This window comes from Phallusia mammillata, chromosome 8 (assembly GCF_965637545.1).
Source record: "Phallusia mammillata chromosome 8, kaPhaMamm4.hap1.1, whole genome shotgun sequence".
NCBI classification, from domain to species: Eukaryota; Metazoa; Chordata; class Ascidiacea; order Phlebobranchia; family Ascidiidae; genus Phallusia; species Phallusia mammillata.
In genome coordinates, this window is record NC_137259.1 from 17,329,974 (window position 1) to 17,348,786 (window position 18,813).

General features: G+C 35.6%; 2 protein-coding genes and 1 pseudogene across 2 annotated transcripts; all 3 read right to left on the reverse strand.

Moving 5' to 3' along the window:
* Window positions 1-351: 351 nt before the first annotated feature.
* Window positions 352-9,379, reverse strand: LOC145205162 (phosphatidylserine lipase ABHD16A-like). Its single transcript, XM_080077817.1, has 14 exons — window positions 9,172-9,379; window positions 8,672-8,795; window positions 7,976-8,062; window positions 7,821-7,906; window positions 7,156-7,402; window positions 7,052-7,092; window positions 6,595-6,671; window positions 6,228-6,408; window positions 5,478-5,589; window positions 4,974-5,090; window positions 4,337-4,456; window positions 3,326-3,499; window positions 2,536-2,681; window positions 352-1,882 (listed from the first exon to the last, which is right to left on the reverse strand). Exons 1-14 carry the CDS (start codon window positions 9,262-9,264, stop codon window positions 1,706-1,708), a joined length of 1,782 nt encoding a protein of 593 aa, XP_079933943.1. The 5' UTR covers window positions 9,265-9,379; the 3' UTR covers window positions 352-1,705.
* Window positions 9,380-9,788: 409 nt separating this feature from the next.
* Window positions 9,789-16,316, reverse strand: LOC145203722 (pre-mRNA-splicing factor 38B-like). Its single transcript, XM_080075998.1, has 9 exons — window positions 16,048-16,316; window positions 15,788-15,856; window positions 15,339-15,490; window positions 15,174-15,234; window positions 14,020-14,163; window positions 13,286-13,353; window positions 12,161-12,208; window positions 11,356-11,598; window positions 9,789-10,796 (listed from the first exon to the last, which is right to left on the reverse strand). Exons 1-9 carry the CDS (start codon window positions 16,264-16,266, stop codon window positions 10,763-10,765), a joined length of 1,038 nt encoding a protein of 345 aa, XP_079932124.1. The 5' UTR covers window positions 16,267-16,316; the 3' UTR covers window positions 9,789-10,762.
* Window positions 16,317-17,281: 965 nt separating this feature from the next.
* Window positions 17,282-18,654, reverse strand: LOC145204758 (serpin B6 pseudogene; annotated as a pseudogene).
* Window positions 18,655-18,813: the final 159 nt, after the last annotated feature.

The following is an 18,813-nucleotide window of genomic DNA, read 5'->3' on the forward strand; positions in this document are numbered from 1 at the left end:
TGAAAATGCAAATTCATAAAACTTACCTTTCCTGCTTTTGGTAGAGCCCGAGTCCCGAAAAGACTCCTGTAGTGGGTTCGAATCCCACCGCAGGCTAGATTTTTCTACCTTGCCATATGGTGGTGAATGCTTGGTGACCGGCTGATTCTGTATGGCGCTTTCAATGGGGATCTAGCCTACTTTCTTTCTTCTTTTATTACAAATATTTAGCTTCGCAGGAAAACATATTTTAGCCTGATTTAGTTTGTCTAGTCCAGTACCCACACAAACATAACTTGAATAATTTGCATTTTGGTTTCGTAATTACCAATATGGTAACCCTTTAGTTCAGACTTCAGATAAACACTTCAGTTTTAACTTTTCAAAACGAATCTTTATATTCAAATCCGTGGAACGAAAACACACGTGTACATATATTAGGGAGAACTCTAGGGTATAATGTCTAGGGTTGCACCAAAAAAGTGGACGATTGTACAAAAACAATTGAATTAAAGTGAGGAACTGTATTAAGAATTTGATGCATAATCTTAACAAAATAGCTAAGTCATGCTGAAAATATAAATTAGCTTTCCCTTTCAGGTGTCTTCATAAGTGTATGATAATATTATTATCAATATGATAATATTAATAAATGTTTACTATGAAGGTTTTACCATTGTTGGAACAAAAAACCAGCGGAAAAAACTTTGGCTTAGCTAAATTTAAAGGGTAATTAGTAATTACTCTTATCAGGGGAACCGATTGCTGTAGATATCACAGACACAACAACAACGAATTCACAAAAAAAACGTAAAATCGAGCCACAGAAACCTTTAGGTGCTACTATACCTTATAGCTGTAACTTTATGTTGAAAATGGTCTAAAATGCAAAATTATACCCCTGTCGTGCATTTATAACGATTTGTACTTTACATTTTGTTAGCTAGAAAGTGAGTAGTGCAATTTACGGTTCCTGGATTTTGAATTTAAAAAAACACAAGCCAAACCGATAAAATAAAGCAGTGAAAAGTTTTGATAAACGTTAACGTAACAAGATGATAGTTGTACTAGATGTAGCAATCAACAACTTGTTTTGTTAACGTTTGATGGTATCGGCAAAGTTGTCAAAACAGTCTTGTTATCGCAATGCTGTCTTAAACAGCTTAGTAAATTTAAATTTCTCTGCTAAAATTATTACGTGACTGCGTAAAACACATCCAAAACATCATTTTCGCCAATCCTAGTTTTTTTAAGGTAACGAATTATCCCCCTGGCCTTAAAGCTATAATTCACTATTTTTCATTTAAAAGACTTAAAGAAATCTCCAAGTCAGTGACTTCTAACCGGAGAGGAATTTTAAAACTTGAGAGGAGGAATTTACTTAAATTTGTAAATGTGGTTTGAAAATAGACACATAAGCTCTGGGAATATAACCTGCAAAGTTGATAAAAGACCAAACTTTAAATGATCTTTGTATGGTTTAGCATTTACTATGTAGTGTATTAGGGAGGAATGAAAATGTTTTGAACTGTGAAGTGAGAAATTCGTCGATAAAGGTTGGGAACCACTGCTCTTTGGTCGTTCAAATATTGATTATAGGACCTCCCCCCCCAAAAAAAAAGTGCAATACGCAAACATGCACACTGCCGGCCAATCTTCTACAACAAAACCAAGCGACAACAGTTACGACAGAACAAAACAGTGATGGCGTCATGACGACGATACGTCACAGACTGGGGTTTCCCCCAACGAGCTCAAACTCGCAGGAGGAGGACGAACCGGAATCGTCGCCTCCGGAATCGAACCGGTTCGCCACTGATTCAATGTTCCAGGGAAGATGGAATTGAGCGGATGGCAGGGGTGTGCAATGTGTGGAATGGAAGTGGTGCATATGCTGATTCGCCTAAAAAACACAGGAAAAAATAGTTGAAATACATAAATATCAGAAACAGCTTAGTATTTTACAGACAGTGTGCATTGTTTTGACCTAAAAGCAGTGGTGGAATTCATCCGGTTCGCACCGGTTCTATGGAACCGTTTCACAAATTTTATAACATCAGCGAACCGGTTAGCATTACTAGTTACTGTCAATGGACTATTTGTAACAGAACCGGCTGAAAAATATGACTTTTGTGATAGAACCGGCTGACAAACAATTTGAATCCCACCACTGCCTAAAAGCTCTCATCATTGCAGCTGGTGACAAGAAATTTACCGACTGGTGTATAGTTACATTACAGGACTCCAGTTTGTGGTGAGTAATAGGCTAAAAAGCTTTGCCCCATAACTCCTGTCATTATAATCGTCATTAAGTAGGACTAGGTTCGGGTTTATGTTTTAATAAAACGGGCCTGACTTCACACTAGGCATTAGTGCCGCAATTTCACCAACTTTTTGGCATCGCAAAATGGTTACCTAAAGAACTATATTTCATTGCCTATTTTTCGTGCATATCTGTATGTTTAATCTCTTGTCACCGCCACAAATGTAGCCGTCAAATGTTTAAATTAGTGAGAAAATTTGTCGAAACATGTAATGTTGATATCAGCTACTTACCAGATACAGAACCAACTGCGTTTTTTGTTCTGAAGTCAATCCCTCCCCGATCAACATCGGAAAGGACGAAGAGTTTTCGCTGATGTAAGACCCGAGCAATACTTTGCACTCATCCACGTTTACGGCTTTTTCTTGAAGCACAGTTTCTGTTTTGCAAGTGTTATATGATGTATTTTTACGATAGACTGATGTTACAATTTTTAGTTGCTTTAAAAAACACTGTTGAAAACATGGTATATGCATTGTCATATAGGTACCCACAATCCTGCAACTGAACCAAATCACACAGACGTATTGTTTGTTAGTTTGATTGTTTCGTTTTTATCCACGGTGGGCGGGCAACGCCTGAATACGTTATGCTCACAATGAGTCCGCGGTCGAGCCGCCTGTTTTATTGCAAGTCCATTGAATCATTTATTAATTGAGTTTTTCGAGTCAGGTGACTTTGATTTAGTATGACCCATCAAGTTCCTCTGGACTGGAGCAATGCCGCTCAAGTTTTTGGCTCAGGAAAACACAAACGGCCCAGACAGGATTATAACCCACAACCTTGTGTGCACCAGGCGCTAACCACTCTGCCATCTTGGTTTAGTATTATAACGAAAAAATTCATGTCAATTCTGCATCCAGACCATGGTACTAACTTAAACCTCAACAACCACACTTATACTTATACGGACACTTATATATAAATCACAGTACGCCAGGCCCATTGAAGGCGTTTTAGCAAATCAGCCGATCACCATCAAGCAAAAATTTATTTCTACAACCTCTTGCATTAATCACCAACCTCTATCAAACTGATCATGTGCTAGCAGCCACTCCCATAGGGCTCTGGATTGTCCATCTTTGCCTGGTTCATCTTCAGAAGCACGAGTCGAATCAAATAAACCTGGAAAGCGATGACGAAGAAATGATTCTAGCAGGAGATTGCCGAGGTTGCTTTGTACACGGCCTGGGCCATCTGTAAAAGATAATGCTTGATTTATATATAAGTAGAATTATTGTACGCCAGGCCCATTGAAGACGTCATACCGAATTAAGGTCTCCCAAGCATTCTCACATATGGCAAGGCACAGACTAGAAAAAACCAGCCCGCAGTGGTATTCAAACCCACGACAGGAGTCCTTCCTGGACTCGCGCTCTACTAACTGAGCTACACAGGCTCAGTGGTGAACCGCCGAAAGTCGAAATACAAGCACCGTTGCCTGCCTTGTGTGCTGCATATGCCTGGGGCTCGAATCCCACCGCAGGCTAGATTTTGCTAGTCTGTGCCTTGCTTTTGGACTGCATGTAATAAAGTTCCAATTGAGATAATTTTACAGATTATATTGGTATTTAGAAACAGGGACATTACTGGGTATGGAATATGTCAGTGGTTCCCAAACTTTTTTCTTTTAATGCGCATTTTAGAAAAAACTTTTTGGTGCACTTCGAACTTTTGAATATTTTTTTTAGCTGACAAAGGCACTAACTATGAGGTCATAAAGCCGCTATACAGGTCACTCTCATAGTTAAATAGCCTAGTTGAACATCTCAGAGACGTGGAGCATGTTGGCCTAGTGGTCTAAGCACCTGGTACTACTACTCTACTTGATTGATTTTAATTTCAATATTTTTTGCGGCACACCTAATGACATCTGGAGGCACACCAGTGTGCCGCGGCGCATAGTTTGGGAACCACTGGAATATGTCAAAGGATTAAAAAATTTGGAAATGTATTGTTCGAACACAAAAAGCATATTTCCAATACTCAGTACACAATTGTTATGTAAAATTTCTTTGCAAACAGCTGACTTACCTAAGTTCATCACTTCATCTTGCATGCGTCTCACAAACGAGACAGGACCCTTGTATTTCTTCAGATTTTCGCTGTTGTGAAGGTTTAGGTGGTTTCGCACAGTATATGTTACAAATCCCTCTACCACAACAACAAGCAAAGCATTGATAAGTTTTAGTTAACCAAGCCAGCTTTATAATTCTAAAATTAGTTTTAATTCAAATTTTTAGGAACCTAAGCTATGTTTGCTTTTTGAAAATAACAACTTTTACTGAAAAAAAATGACACATTTATAGAGATTTTTACTTTCCATAAACACATATAAGGTTTGCACATTGCCTGCTAACTATTAAATACTTTTATCAAGAACATACAAATCTATAAGAGTGTTTGAAATGAACACAGTAACAAACTGAAAACAGCATAATATGTACAATGCAAGTTTTTAACTAAATATAATTGAATGGAATAAGGCCAAACTAAAATTGATTTTTGGGGGTTTTACTTATTGATTGGAGTGTTATTACCCTGGTTATAACAATACCATTGCCAGAAGAGCATTATTTAGCTTATAAAACAGATTTTGTTATTAATTCAATATTCTCTTATGGCAAGGCATTTTGTACATGGATGTATTTGTAAGCTGACTATTTCTCACCTAAACTGTCAGGCATCAATTTTTTGGCGAACGGCAACACATCGTAAAATGTTGAGTCCAACAATATACCGCTGATGTCTGGGTACGTGTTTGCGGCATTAATCAACGAGAAACAACCTGAGCGACAAATAATAATTGCTAATGCTCATGGCCCTGCACGAACAATGTTATTAAGTGTACATGAAATTACTAATTAGGAGAAGAAAGTGTTTAGCAAGGTACACAAAAAAGCTATTTAACAACACAGCTAACTTGTATGTTCAACAATTTCAAATTATGCAACAAAAAATAAATATATTCCAGAAATTCATTTTGTGATAAAGGGTTAAATTGGTATTGAAACCTATTATTTAGATTAATTATTACATTAAAATAAATCAATTTTCAAATTAACTCTTGTAAAGCACAAGCATATTGCTAAAACATAAGTTAGGACAAAAACATTGTAAATTTGTCACAAATGTAGGAGAGAGTTAATAAATAGTTATAGGAGACAATACTTACCTATGGACCAGCCAAATAACATAATGTCTTCTGGTTTAAAGCCAAGTTTGTGAATTGCATATTGCATTACAACGTCAATAGCGTTGTGATCTGCATCAGGAAATGGTTGACCCTAAATTATATATATTTCAATTAAGTTTAATAGCGTCAACGCCTAATTGAAATTAATATCTTCGCTGAAAAATTTACAAAAAAGTTTACGTAAATCTTTGCAAACCTAAAATACACAGATTCAAATGATTAGTTTCAGACCTAAATTTCACACAAAACACAAAAAATAGCAGTACTGCAATAAACTCTCTTCAAAAGTTTTAAACCAAAACCAAATGTCAAAAACCATCCTAATTGATGTTTTAAAAACGATTTAACATTGGTAAATGAAACTAAACCAGTTCAAAAAATTTCAAAATGCCTATATTGGGTATATATAATCTATAAAAATCATATTTCACAAACAAACAGTGATTCAATTTTTTTTTGTAATTTTGAAAAACTTGTATTAATTAAATACAATTAAAATGTATCTGTTTCTGACATTTTTTGTCAAAAATATACTTGACTAAAATGTTTTGGCTTGTCAAACTTTTGCGCAATGCTGAGAAAAACCAAAAAGTTCACATGTGCAGTAAACCTTGGTTAAACCAAATTCAGTTAATCCGGATCTTCGCCTCATCAGGACAAATTTTTTGGTAAAAACAGGTCCCGATTATAATAAAGTAATACAGTACTGTACAACCATAGGTAACAAACCGTGCTTCCTCCAAATCCAGGGTGGTTCCATCCCAATACAGAGTAACCACATTGTATCGGAGTACACATGCAGCCCACTTCATAGAAACCAGCGTTACCCTCACAACAGATCACCAGTGTGTTGCCATGACGACTGGGTTGCAGTGGACCATTGTCTGGTTCGATGCGTTTTGGATGACCTCTGTATATATTTGTGTACAACACAGTATTACTACATGACATTGAAACAGAATTAAAGATGTATCAACCAAAAATAAAGTAAAAAATAACACAGAAATTTTTAAACTTAATGAATAATTCAATTATAAAGCTATCCGGCCACTGATAACTTTTGTGTAATGTTTAAGGTCAATATTATTTGTCCCACCTTTCTCTGCGATCAAGGAACATTGTGTCAATCTCATTTCCATCCCGTGCTAGTAACTTTGCCCTCCAACCCTCTTGCTATATTCATAAATGAAAGCACACAAGGTGGTGAAAATAAAACGCAGTTATTTGTACATAGATAACATAACCTCAAAGGTATTCTAGGCAACATCAAAAAAGTCCTCAAAAGTTATGTCCAACTTTCAGAACATTTGAAAATACTGAACAAACGTTTAATGCACCAAGTTGCTCTTGGCTAAATGGTGTAAAGTTTTATAAATACTCATTTTACAGTGAAAAGGCATATCTTTTTGTTAACTTTTTATATTTACCAGACAAGAAAGGGCAGAATATGTTATGTAAGTTTATACAGGGCCTATTTTTATATCGCTTTGCTCGTATGGGGAATGTGAATGTGAAAAGTAACATTTTCTGCCATAAGAACTTTAAAAACATACCTCTTCCACAAGCTTGTTTCGGTTCTGTTTAAGAGCAGCATCTAAACAAACACTAAATAAACATCCAGCAACTAAAACAGCTCAATTAACAATCTGAGACTTACCAATCATCAATCTTAAAGGCGTGGTACAACCAGGGTACATCATTCTTATTCCAAACGTATGTGCTACAATATATGCTGCTAGTTCTTTGGGTATATCAATCACACTGGTTTTTAGCAAGCTAGAGTTCTTGTTGGAAACCCTTTGCCAAAATGAGGACTTTGAATGCTGCTTTTTATCTTCTACTTCATCCCATCTGAAATCCACAGGCCAGTGATGGAAATCAAAATCGTAAGCTCGGAGGGCTTTCTGTAACACAGGTAAGTTTACAAAATTAGTCAAATATTTTATGTCAAAATTAGCACAAAAAATGCATTTGAAAGAGAATAAAACTCGATTTAAGTTCATAAAAATCTTAAGTAATTTATCCGTAAGATTTTGAGATATGTATTTTGCCCCAAACAGATTTTTTCAGCACATATATATCTTATTATCTTAGCTTATATATATATATATATATAAATATATATTATAATTCACATAGAACCGAAACCTAACTCTACTGATATAAGGTTCATTATAACCACAACGTCTTTAACCACCAAGCATTGAGCTCGGTAATTCTAAATTTAAGTTTAAAGTAAGAGTTTTAAGAAAAAACTATAGATAAAGAATTCAAATAAATTGACAATTGAGTCAGCTAAATTAAATCCTCGTTTAGACTCACCTTGTATTCAACTTCTCTATTCTTCTTAGCAGTTTCAAGAACATCAAGAAAGTTTAAATATTCCTGATTGTTTAGTCTTCCAAATGCTAAACAATACATTATAGAGTTGAGAAAAATAAAGACCTAGTAAGATATGACACAAGTTCATTTCTTACCTCTGAGAATAAGCACAAACAAAAGGGTGAAGGCAGCATAACCTGCAAACTTGGTCGCCTCAAAAGCTGTCTCAATGTTGAAGTAACCTGGTAGCAGAAGATATATGTTTTTGGATTCTTATTACACAATATCACTCAAAAGGCTTTATGTACCCCCAGTGGGCTACTCTAAATTTGCAAGTCAACCATGTCAAATTTATTGTCTATATTATTACAAGTCAAAAAAATCTTTAACAACCTTTATATGAAAGTTACTACCACATTTAGCGAACAAATTAATTTTTTCTAACATATAAATCTGGTTATTCACAAAGTCTGTTTAATTGCGATAGGGATCTTAAGTGCCAAGATTTGGTCATCCAATAACCTGGATTTGTCTGCATTAAGACTAATATATGCTAATTTTTCTTGCTGCCTTGTTTGATTTGAAAATGTTAAAATAATAAGCTGTTAATCAGGTTGTTACTTTCACAACAAATGCAGATGCCGCAGTCTTGCAGTTTAAAGCAAAAAGAACATGTAAGGTTGTGGGTTGGTAAACAGAACCCACAAAATATGTTAGTTGCACACAAGACCTTTTTACCGTGAAATCCAAAACGTTTTTCATACCTACAATAACCCAAGAATCTGCAACATTTTTTTGGTTTGCATGGTTTTTCCCAACAAACTGAATGCAAAGAATAGCTTTAAACTGACCTCTTCTGTAGAATAAGATTGTCCATACTGGTGACGTAAAACATGCCACTTGTTTTGAAACAGAAGCAATATTTAAACCAAATTGACTCTTGTCCATTAAACCATTTTGTGGAAAGTCATAACCCTGGAAAAATGAACAATAATTGACAAAATTCAGAAAGACAAATCCACCATAAGCTATCTTTTTGCTCTACCATAAACCATATTAAATATAACAACACTATTATAATTGAAAAGACCTATTTGTTTAAAATTTTTAACTGTTTTTCAAGGATGTCCAATTTTATCCCAAACTACAATGCTAAAAACATTGTTTACTAATAAATAAAGTGTAAAATTGTTGTGAACAGTTAAATTAGGTTAACAAAATCAAGATCTTAATATTGTTATTTGTTCAATTTCAAATAATAAAATATTTATAAGTAAAATTACTCATTGGTTATTGTTGAAATTCGAAACACTGTTGCCTAAACAATTTAACATGCAAATCAACTTCGTACCCTTGGATTTCCATTACGGCTTCTGTGGATTCGATAGACAGTTGGTCCGAATATTAGATTGTAAAATCGTGCAAAATACGACTGTGTGGACATTGCAAACGATATTACAATCGTAAAATTATGCAAGAAACAATTTTTTTTCCTGTTCTGATGCAGACATGCAATCACTAGAGCGTGACAGCAACACAATATTTATTCAAGCGTGTCTGAAAAAACTTAGAAGTAATAAAATACGCCAAAGGTAAATTGAAAACTGGTATTTGCAACCTATTAGTGCAAAATATAAACTTTTAGTTTTCTAACTGCAACTGCGAGTAGTATAGAGAAAGCTACCATATGTTTTGGTCGCAAACTTTGGGCAATAAACTTTTTAGGGGATAATTTACTCCGTTTCAAAAACATATAAACCACACTTAATTTGGCAGATGAACTAAACCCAGTTCTAATCAGGGGTATTAAACTGAAAGTTTAAATGAGTATGCTGCAATAATTTTTAATTAAAAAAACTAGCGGGTTCGTGTTTCCAATAAAACCAGGACATTCAGCTCAAAACAAAAAAAGTCTTGAAATATAAAAATGTACTGTTTGTAAGACCTCCTACATATAAAAACACAACGTTTTAAATTCATGGCTGTATTTGACGGCAAAAAATCCAGCGAAACATTTACACTTAACCGTCAGAAAACAAACATCTGCCTAAAAAGAATTTACTATTTCGGGAATCCAGTGAACAAGTAGGTTGGAAATAAAAGAAATATTAACAGAATTATGTCATGTTTTATGTCCTTAAATTCCTTTTTTATTCGAAGAAATATAAGCTAAGAATGCGAAAATACGATTGTAGGCTACATTGACAACAAAACTTATTTAAACATCGTCCAAGCTTCACATTTAAGGCAGTGTACGAAAAACAAGCATTTTGAATCATGAATATCGGACTTCTCTAACTGCTAGGGGGACAAATTTAAACCTAAAATACGTTTGAGGATATTTTGTCTTGGTTTCTAAAGTCACAATTCACAGCAGTTTTCAGAAACGATTAAAAAGTCAAACAATAAAATCGGTTGCAACAAAATGTGTTTGTAGAAAGTTAAACGTACGCAAATGTACACGTTCAAAGTGGGTTTTCTAACCAGCTTTATGCATTCAACTGTACCACTTCATTAAACCTCACTTCTATTAAGCCTGTTTTAAGTGGGCATATTTTTGTTTTAAATTCAGTTTTTTAGGGTAGTTCAGTTTTTTTGTTTTGATTGTATTTCATTTTTTTTCTTTGTGGTTACTTCAAGTTTTTTATATTTTATTTATTCAATTTTTATTTTTATTTTTGAGGAATTTTTCTCATATTTTACAGAAATTACAATTTTTATTTATTTTTAAGGAAATTTAAACTGGCTATAAATGAGTGCATAAAACTCGTTAATTATTCCGCTAAAATCCTGCGTTAAGTTTTGCAAGAAAACATTTTCTGGCATTACGACTTAACAACGGGCGGATGTGTAAAGAACATCATGGCTCGAATACTTTCATGAGGTTGGACGAATTTCTCAAATCCATCCATAAAATTCTTGATGTCGTCATTATTACGTCATTATCTTCTGTGACGACGATCTCTGCTGCGTGATCTGTAAAAGTGCAGTTAAAATGTAAAGTTAAAATATTATACCTGCAACTTTTTAGTGTCGCATAACCCTAGTAGTTTGGCCTTATTGTGGAACCTCAATAAAATATTAATTTTAGTTATTATTTACATTAGCAGATTTATACTAATCTTACCATTTTCAAACTGGTTTCAGCAGACAGAAGCTCATTTTTAACTTAAGAACATTATTTTGCACTCCTATGTTTGGTATTTTTAGCTATACTTTGCAGCCTTAAACTATAGGTAGAACTACTAACACAAGAACACACAACAGACAAAGTTTGCTAAATGCCGATAGATGGCGTAAAGAGCGCAGTTGTTAACAAACAGTGAGAATGGGATAGGGTAAGGAACTAAGTTTTTTGTTGTTATTGTAATCTCACCCCAACCCTAATACCCCTAGCCGTCAGCAATTTCATACTATTTGTACTTACTTAAAAATACTCTGCGCCATCCAAATTTGTCTGATGTGAGTTTTTACATTAGTAGAATTTCATATACTATTTAGTCCTAATAAAACATAAAAAAATATTTTTAATCACCTGCTACGGCGTCTTCGTTCTCGTGATCTGCTTCGTCGCTTCCTGCTATCACGATCATATGACGACCGTTTGCGTGTATCACGATCCCGTGAGCGACTTCGCTTTCGTGATGAGCGATCATGTGAACGACTCCTTTCCGTTCTCCGGCGCTCGTGAGTGTGTGAACGTCTCTCGTCACGTGACCGACTGTTGCGTCGTCGTTCCGGTTCAAGTGATCTGTGCTTACTACTGGCGTTGTGTGACCTGCATGTATGTAAAATAGTTTTATGTAAATAATTATTTTCAAAAAAATAGTTGTTTTCAACCTTTTTTGACAAATTCCTCCGTTAACACCTAAAAACTATTTCATTCCTCGCTAGTACAGTACATAGTAGATGCTAAACCATACAAAGATCATTTAAAATTGGGTCTTTTCTCAACTTCAAAGGTTATATTCACAGAGCTTAAGTGTCTATTTACAGACCACATGTAAAAATTAAAGTAAATTCTTCCCCTTAAGTTTTACATTTTTTCCTCTGGAAGGCCCAGTTGGAGCCCAAATCAAAAAAAAATAGTCTTATTCGTTTACTGTTAGTAATGGTAGAAATTGTATGGGCAACATCCACTTCATAGATAATGTGCAAAATGATTTTTGTGTGTTACATTTGTCATAATAGATCCCAAAAGTTAATCAAAGTATCATCGGAATAAAAAAATAGCTGCCTTTGACAATCATGTTTTACAAAAGCTAAAGTTGTATGTTATTTATGGCAAATAACAAAACAAATATACTTTGTCAAAGCTAAAAAGATCATTATTTATTTACCTTTCTCTACTGTTCTGTCTTGATGCATCTCTGCGATCCCTGTCAATGCTGTAAAAACAAAAACATTTTGCAAATATAAACTTTCAAATTTGCATACCACATAAAGTGCAGTTCAGGTGCTTTATTAAGCTGAGACCATGGCCTGTAGTGTCACTGAATGGTTGTACAAAGTAAGTTAAATTTGTTGACAATGTTCATGTTTTTCGTATCATCACCAGTAGGGATGGGCTGGGCCGAGCCGAGCCAGAACGCAAGTACTGTTTTAATGCTTGGTTCTCGGCCGAGCAGTTGCACAAACTGACCTCAGCGTTAAATCTGCATATTCATGTCCTGGTGACATACATAACTAGTGTTCTAAAGAGTGTCTATGAACAAAAACAAATGATTTATTAAATGTACTAGATGGGGGGAAAACGCGAGCATAAAGATGCTCGGTGCTCGACCAAACAGAACATTTGCAGTTTTGGCACATCCCTAACCACAAGATTGGTGGAAAATACAGTTCTATTGTTATGGCAAAGTGAAGTATGGAGTCTGAAGAAATAAGATCTGGATTTTATGCAAATATCTGCTTTTTGTTAATGAAACACAATACATGATCATTCAAACAAAACATCTATTATCGACAAGATTTCATACTTCAAAAATCAATATCATGCACTAAGGTTCAATCACAGTACACCAGGCTGATTGAAGGTATCATACCAGATCAGCCGGTCACCAAGCATTCCTATACATGGTAAGGCTAGATTTTCCTAGTCTGCTGTGAGATTCGAACCCACAAGAGGAGTCTTTCCGGGACCTAAGCTCTTCCAACTGAGCTATGCAGGCTCAGTGTTAAACCCATTATATGGGAATGCTTGGTGACTGGCTGATTTGGTATGATACCTTCAATCAGCTTGGTGTACTGTGATTGAACCTTAGTGCCAGATACTGATATTGACATGTATTATATAAGACATTCAATGGGCCTGTCATACTGCAATTTATATTAGAGTGTGCCGTGATCTCTGGTCTGCATAGGCACATTAGGGCTGTTCCTAGTTATGAATTTATGTTCATTCTTATGAAATATAGTTATTTCTAAAGTTATTTTCAAATTATTTTTTAAAATTTGTGCTATACCTTCCATGTTGATCATCGTTGTAATCATCAACCGCTTCTCCCATTCTACGTCCGGTCATTCCTTTATGCTGTTGACATAAAAGTTCTCATGTAAAAATACCTCAGTTCCAAACCACATCATATTGTGTTGAAAAGTGAGGTTGGATAAACCAACAAACTAATTCACATTGTTGGAAAATACTTGACAATGCCTTTTTTAATTCCCTTATAATCTTCTTTTATGATGCTTGGTACCGGATGAACGTCAAATATTCACAAACGAAAATTAGATATAACCAAGGTTATGGTTTTATGTCTGTTTGTTTCATTGTTTACGACAATGGGCGGACAATACCTGATTATGTTATGCTTACAATGGGTTCTCATCTCTGTCTGTTTTTGTACAGGTTGGAGCAATGCCCCTTAATGTTTCTTGCTAAAAAAACACGAGTGACTCAGACAGAAACAGAGCCCACAACATGGTATCTCAAAGTGTGCACTAATCACAAGGCTATCTTGCTGAAAATGTCCTATGTAGGCCATAATGTGCATGTTCAGCCAAACACTGTTACAATTCCAGCATTTCATCAAACAAAATATTTTCATTTTTTGCCCAAGCCTATTACTAACTGCTAGAATTTTAGGCAACCTAAAACAAGCAAAAGTATATTAAGTCTTAGAACTAATTTTATATCTATTTAAACATAAAAAATAAGGCAAGATATATTTCTCATTGAGTCTTAATGTAAACTGACCTTCAAATTTTCCTCAATCATCTTCTGTATTGGAACAGGGATTCTTGGAAATAAAGTGGAAAACCATTCAAGTTTTGTGAGGACAGTCCTTATCATCATCCCGATAGTCATAACACAACCACCTCCTGCTTTTACATCAATTTCCTACAAATACCACAGTTGTTAATCCAAATGCAAGCAACACATGTCAAGCAAAGATGTAAGCGACAATATAAAATACACAAAAACAGTTCGTGACTTCAACTGCTATTTCACGAGGTTTTTGTGTTTGTGTCGTAACATGGTTACATTAGCTATACGGCCGATCTCTTGTCACCAGCTGCACAGCTTATTTATGTTTATATAAATAAGCAAAGACACTATATTTGGCAAATTGTTGTAACATTGGTCTAGCATAAGGTTTAGTACAGTTGCTTTACCCAGCAGTTGCCAACAGTTCGAAGTATTACCACTAACTGGATGTACAAAGTGAGTTTAAATTTGCTGACAATGTTACAAGTATGTTTACAAAGTTAGTGGAAAAACAGTGACATAACAATGATGTTGTTACTATTTCATACAGTTTTATTACTGCACGGCATGTTCTGATCAAGTGATTTTAATAGCAGATTGCATAACTATTGGTAATGTAACTTTAATGGAAAAATCAAAGTATGCCAGGCCTATGAAAGTCGTTATACAGAGAAAAGTGAGGTTTAAAAAAAATCTACTAATCTCTACCAACTGATCTAAACAGGCTCATTTGCTAACCCCCTGAACGTTGAATCACAAGCACTGTTGCCTGCTGCACATGTCAGCTTGCTAGTAGAGGATTGCCAGTACAATCACTATTCAGTTAAGATGAACATCAATTCATAACTAGGATCAGCCATGAAGTGTCTATGCAGATCAGTGGTCTCCACATATCGATATATAAGTCATAGAAGGCTGATCCAAATATTAAATTTTCACTCATCTTAATTGAATAATGGTACAACTGGCAATCCCCTACTACAAAACTGACATTTTCTGCATACAAGGCAGGCAACAGTGGTTGTGATTCAACTTTCTGGGGGCTCACTAGTCACAACCAAGACTGCGTAGTTGGTAGAACACCTAGATTAAAGTTTGAACAGTTGAACTTTTGTTATATAAGTACAGTTTACAAAACTCACCTCTTCATCTTCCAAGTATGGCTCGAACCAGTCCCAAAGATCTGCAGGGGCTTGTGAAAATCTAAAAACAACAAGAAACAAACAGCAATGTGATGCTTCGAACACAAAACTTTCAAATAAAGAATAATATGAATCCTATTTGAAAGCCTCACCTTCGTAACGTACCTTATGTACATTATTCCCAATCCACGAATAAATGGTGAATCAGTGTGATTTAACATCCCGTTGAGCTGTTTTCTTGTGAGTTTAAGCGTGAAAAGTTTAAACAAAATGCAAAACGATGTTGAAACAACACCACCAGCCCCAACGCCACGCACCTGAAAACAATCAACATAACATTAGATCAAAAAAATACCAAGTGTTGTTTTAATGACTTTAATTAATCAATGTTTATTTTTGCTGACAATAAAACATAAACTTTAAAAAAGCACAAATTAACTACATATTAAAAAAAACATTTTTGGGATTTTTGCAATAATGATCAGCCCCAACACTATGTACCTACAATAACCAAACTGTTTGACCATTTGCAATGATACCGATTTTATTGCTACAGTGCACAAAACATTAATTAGGAATTGCTAATTTTTTTCAACTTATGCAAATGTACATACTCCACCACACATTCCAGTTTGACCAGCAGTTTTTCTTGTCCCTCGCTCCCAGGGTTCTAAATGATCAACCTAAATACAAAATTGTAACAGGTAACAACTTGATAAATGCTAATGTAGACAAACTTTGACCAACACAACTATGATCATGTCCAAGCATGTGAAATTTAGATCCTACACAAAACTACTATCAAAACGAACAACTTTGAAGATACTGTAATCCCCAGTCAATCAGCTGTTCCTTAAGCCCAATGGAAACGCACCTTATAATATATTTCATCAATAACTTCATGATAAGTTTTGAGCTCAATAAGACGAACTTTAAAATAAGGGGAGTTCTGAATATTGGTAAGAACAAGGTGGTTCAAATTCATTGTTCTTGGATTACCCCAAACCGGTAAGTTGTTGCCAAGTTTTTTCACTGGCGCCCCATAATCTTCTTGTTGGTCCTCCTCATCGCCATATTCATACTGTTCAGCCATAGTCAGAAAAACTAGGTGAAATATTCTGAAAAGTGGAAACCCATACTAATAAAATTCATAGTGGTTGTTTCAAAAAAAGTTTAATTATGTCACTTTGTTAGTAAAGTGTAAAAAATTAATGAATTTGTATTAAAACAAATGTCATCAAAAAACTGTATCATGAAAAGTCTTTTTTGTCTAATTTTGGCTTGCAATTGTAACATTGTGACCACAAACTGCGGGTGACACTAAAACGCTGAATGGGCGGGATGGGCGGGACGTCGCGGAAACCGCTCAATATCGGGTAAATTGCTGACGGTTAGTGCTATTAGGGTTAGGTTGAGGTTTTATAATAGTATATGAATCAAAAAATGTCCCTGCCTAAAACTTATTCAACTATTTCCTGACATTAGGCAAAAATGCTATGGCGGGACGTCGCGGGAGATGGCGGGACGTTTCGGGCGCGGAATGTAGTGTTCGGCGGAATTTTTTTTAATGATTTACTATTATAAAACCTTATCCCAACCTTAATAGCTCCAACCGTCAGCAATTTAACCCGATATTTAGCGGTTTTCACGACGTCCCGCCATCTCCCGCGACGTCCCGCCCTCCATTCCGCCCGTCCCGCCCATTCAGCGTTTTAGTGTCACCCCAAACTGCTGCACTGCACAGAAATTATTTCAAAATTAAATCTAAGCTGTGAATCATGCTACAAAATTTTAATACTGTTACTATTAAACATTTAATTTCAATAGCATGATATCAGTTCTTTAAATATTTTCCATTTTCAGTTTATACCTTCTTTTATAATAATTCTTTCAAAATTTAATATAATAATAAGTATCTTTGAACTGAATATATTATTTTAAAAGCATGGGCATTTTTCTCATTTTTAAAAGTTGGCTATCGCGAGTTTTGCCATCAAAGTATGGAAAACATCTATTTGTATGTTTTGAAAGGCGCTCTACGAAGACGATAAGAGATTTTAGCGATAAGCAGTCAGTTAGCAGTCCAAACAATTTACGCTTGATTCAGACAAAAGCTGAACTATCAACTTTACACCAAAAACAATAAAACAGAACATTCAGCAAGCTCAGGATTTGTTCAAATATTTTTTCACAACGTTTGGTGCAAGATCAAAACATGGTGACTTACTTTTTTTGATTTTTATTATTAGTTGACTTCACAACACGAGTAATGTATAAAATGACGTTCGTTTTATTCAGTTTTTTATAGCTGTTTCGAGTAGTAGCGAAGTTTATAGCCGCACAGGTTCACAAAAATCTACACATTGGAAAATCGACCAATAAACAATACAGTCTGGCTTGGTTTGTGCTTGAGCATAAACATGAAGGGATGGTCACATGTAACCATAATCGGCGGTAGAGCCATAGAGAACGTAACGACCGCCGCAGTAGCTGCCGCAGCCTCGCAACCTTCTTCCGTAACCTCAAACACTGCTTTGTGCACAAACTTAGAGACATGAAGGCCAGGTTTCGATGACATCTTTGACAAGTCAGCCTGTGATGGGTCAAATACCCGATTCACCCCCATTCCTCTGAAGTGATTGTCCAGTCCCATAATTTGGTGTTCCAATTTCATTTTGGGCAGGGAAAGTTGAATTTCCTCAGAGCTAAAGTTGTTTGTGAGCGTTTCAAGTAGATCAGGAGTCAAACTTTTCTCAATTTCTGCCAACCCAAAGCGTTTTGTCGGGACTAAAAGTAGAAGGACCACTTCTTTTCCAGCATAAGGCACTTCTACCACCTGCAGTTGCAACTTTTGGTCGAAAGCAATGTGATATTTCCTAGTCTGTGTCATCATGTCGACTTTAACCGTTTTACCATCTTCGACGTGAAAATCTTTTTTCATTGTCCCCCGAATGTCAAATTTACTCTCCCAGTCGCCCCTAAAATAAATCGCGTTTGCCAAAACGAGGCTGGTATCCGGCCGAATCGAACCACTTGGTAAAAGATCTTTAATCTTTCCCTGAGTCGCTTTTTCCACCCAGTCATTAATTGCCAGTCTGCAGTTTTCGGAATTGCCACAGAAGTCCATGTTCTCAACTTGGCTCTCGTAATACTTAAGGCACATATCAACAAATTCTTGCTGCAAGGCAAAACCGTTGTCTGGGCATAACTGGTTCCCAATTTCTAGTGCAACTTGACCATCTAGTTTTAGCTTTGCAAGTTGCCCCATAACCCCTTGATTTCCTTCGTGCAAATTGCCCTGTTGATTACTTGATCCTAAAACAGCAAGCAGCTCATCCAAGGTAGTTCCTTTGGCGCCCAAAGCTACCATAGACATCACTGAAGTAATACTTAAAGGCGAGTAAAATATATTGCCACTGCTTTCAAGACGTAAAGCGTTGTACAGTTTAAGTGCAAATTCCATCTTTAATGTATTTTTTCTGACTTGCTATATAGACTACAACAGCAATGTACAGACGTTTGTAATGGGCGTTCCAACTTCCAAATGATACAACGTTCCTAGTTACTGATTGACGCTTATGCTAACAAGAGCTGAGTAACAATACGTACCTTTCTCTTTTGTGCTACGTAACCGCGCAGT

Bases quoted from the DNA above. Each gene is read 5' to 3' on its own strand.
- LOC145205162 (XM_080077817.1), bottom strand. From the start codon at position 9,264: ATGTCCACACAGTCGTATTTTGCACGATTTTACAATCTAATATTCGGA. The intron at 7,403-7,820 runs GTGAGTCTAAAC...CCTGTGTTACAG, and splicing joins ATAGAGAAGTTGAATACAAG to AAAGCCCTCCGAGCTTACGA. The intron at 4,457-4,973 runs GTGAGAAATAGT...TTGTTGTGGTAG, and splicing joins ATTGATGCCTGACAGTTTAG to AGGGATTTGTAACATATACT.
- LOC145203722 (XM_080075998.1), bottom strand. From the start codon at position 16,266: ATGGCTGAACAGTATGAATATGGCGATGAGGAGGACCAACAAGAAGAT. The intron at 11,599-12,160 runs GTAAATAAATAA...ACATACATGCAG, and splicing joins AGACAGAACAGTAGAGAAAG to GTCACACAACGCCAGTAGTA. The intron at 10,797-11,355 runs GTGATTAAAAAT...GCACTTTTACAG, and splicing joins GAACGAAGACGCCGTAGCAG to ATCACGCAGCAGAGATCGTC.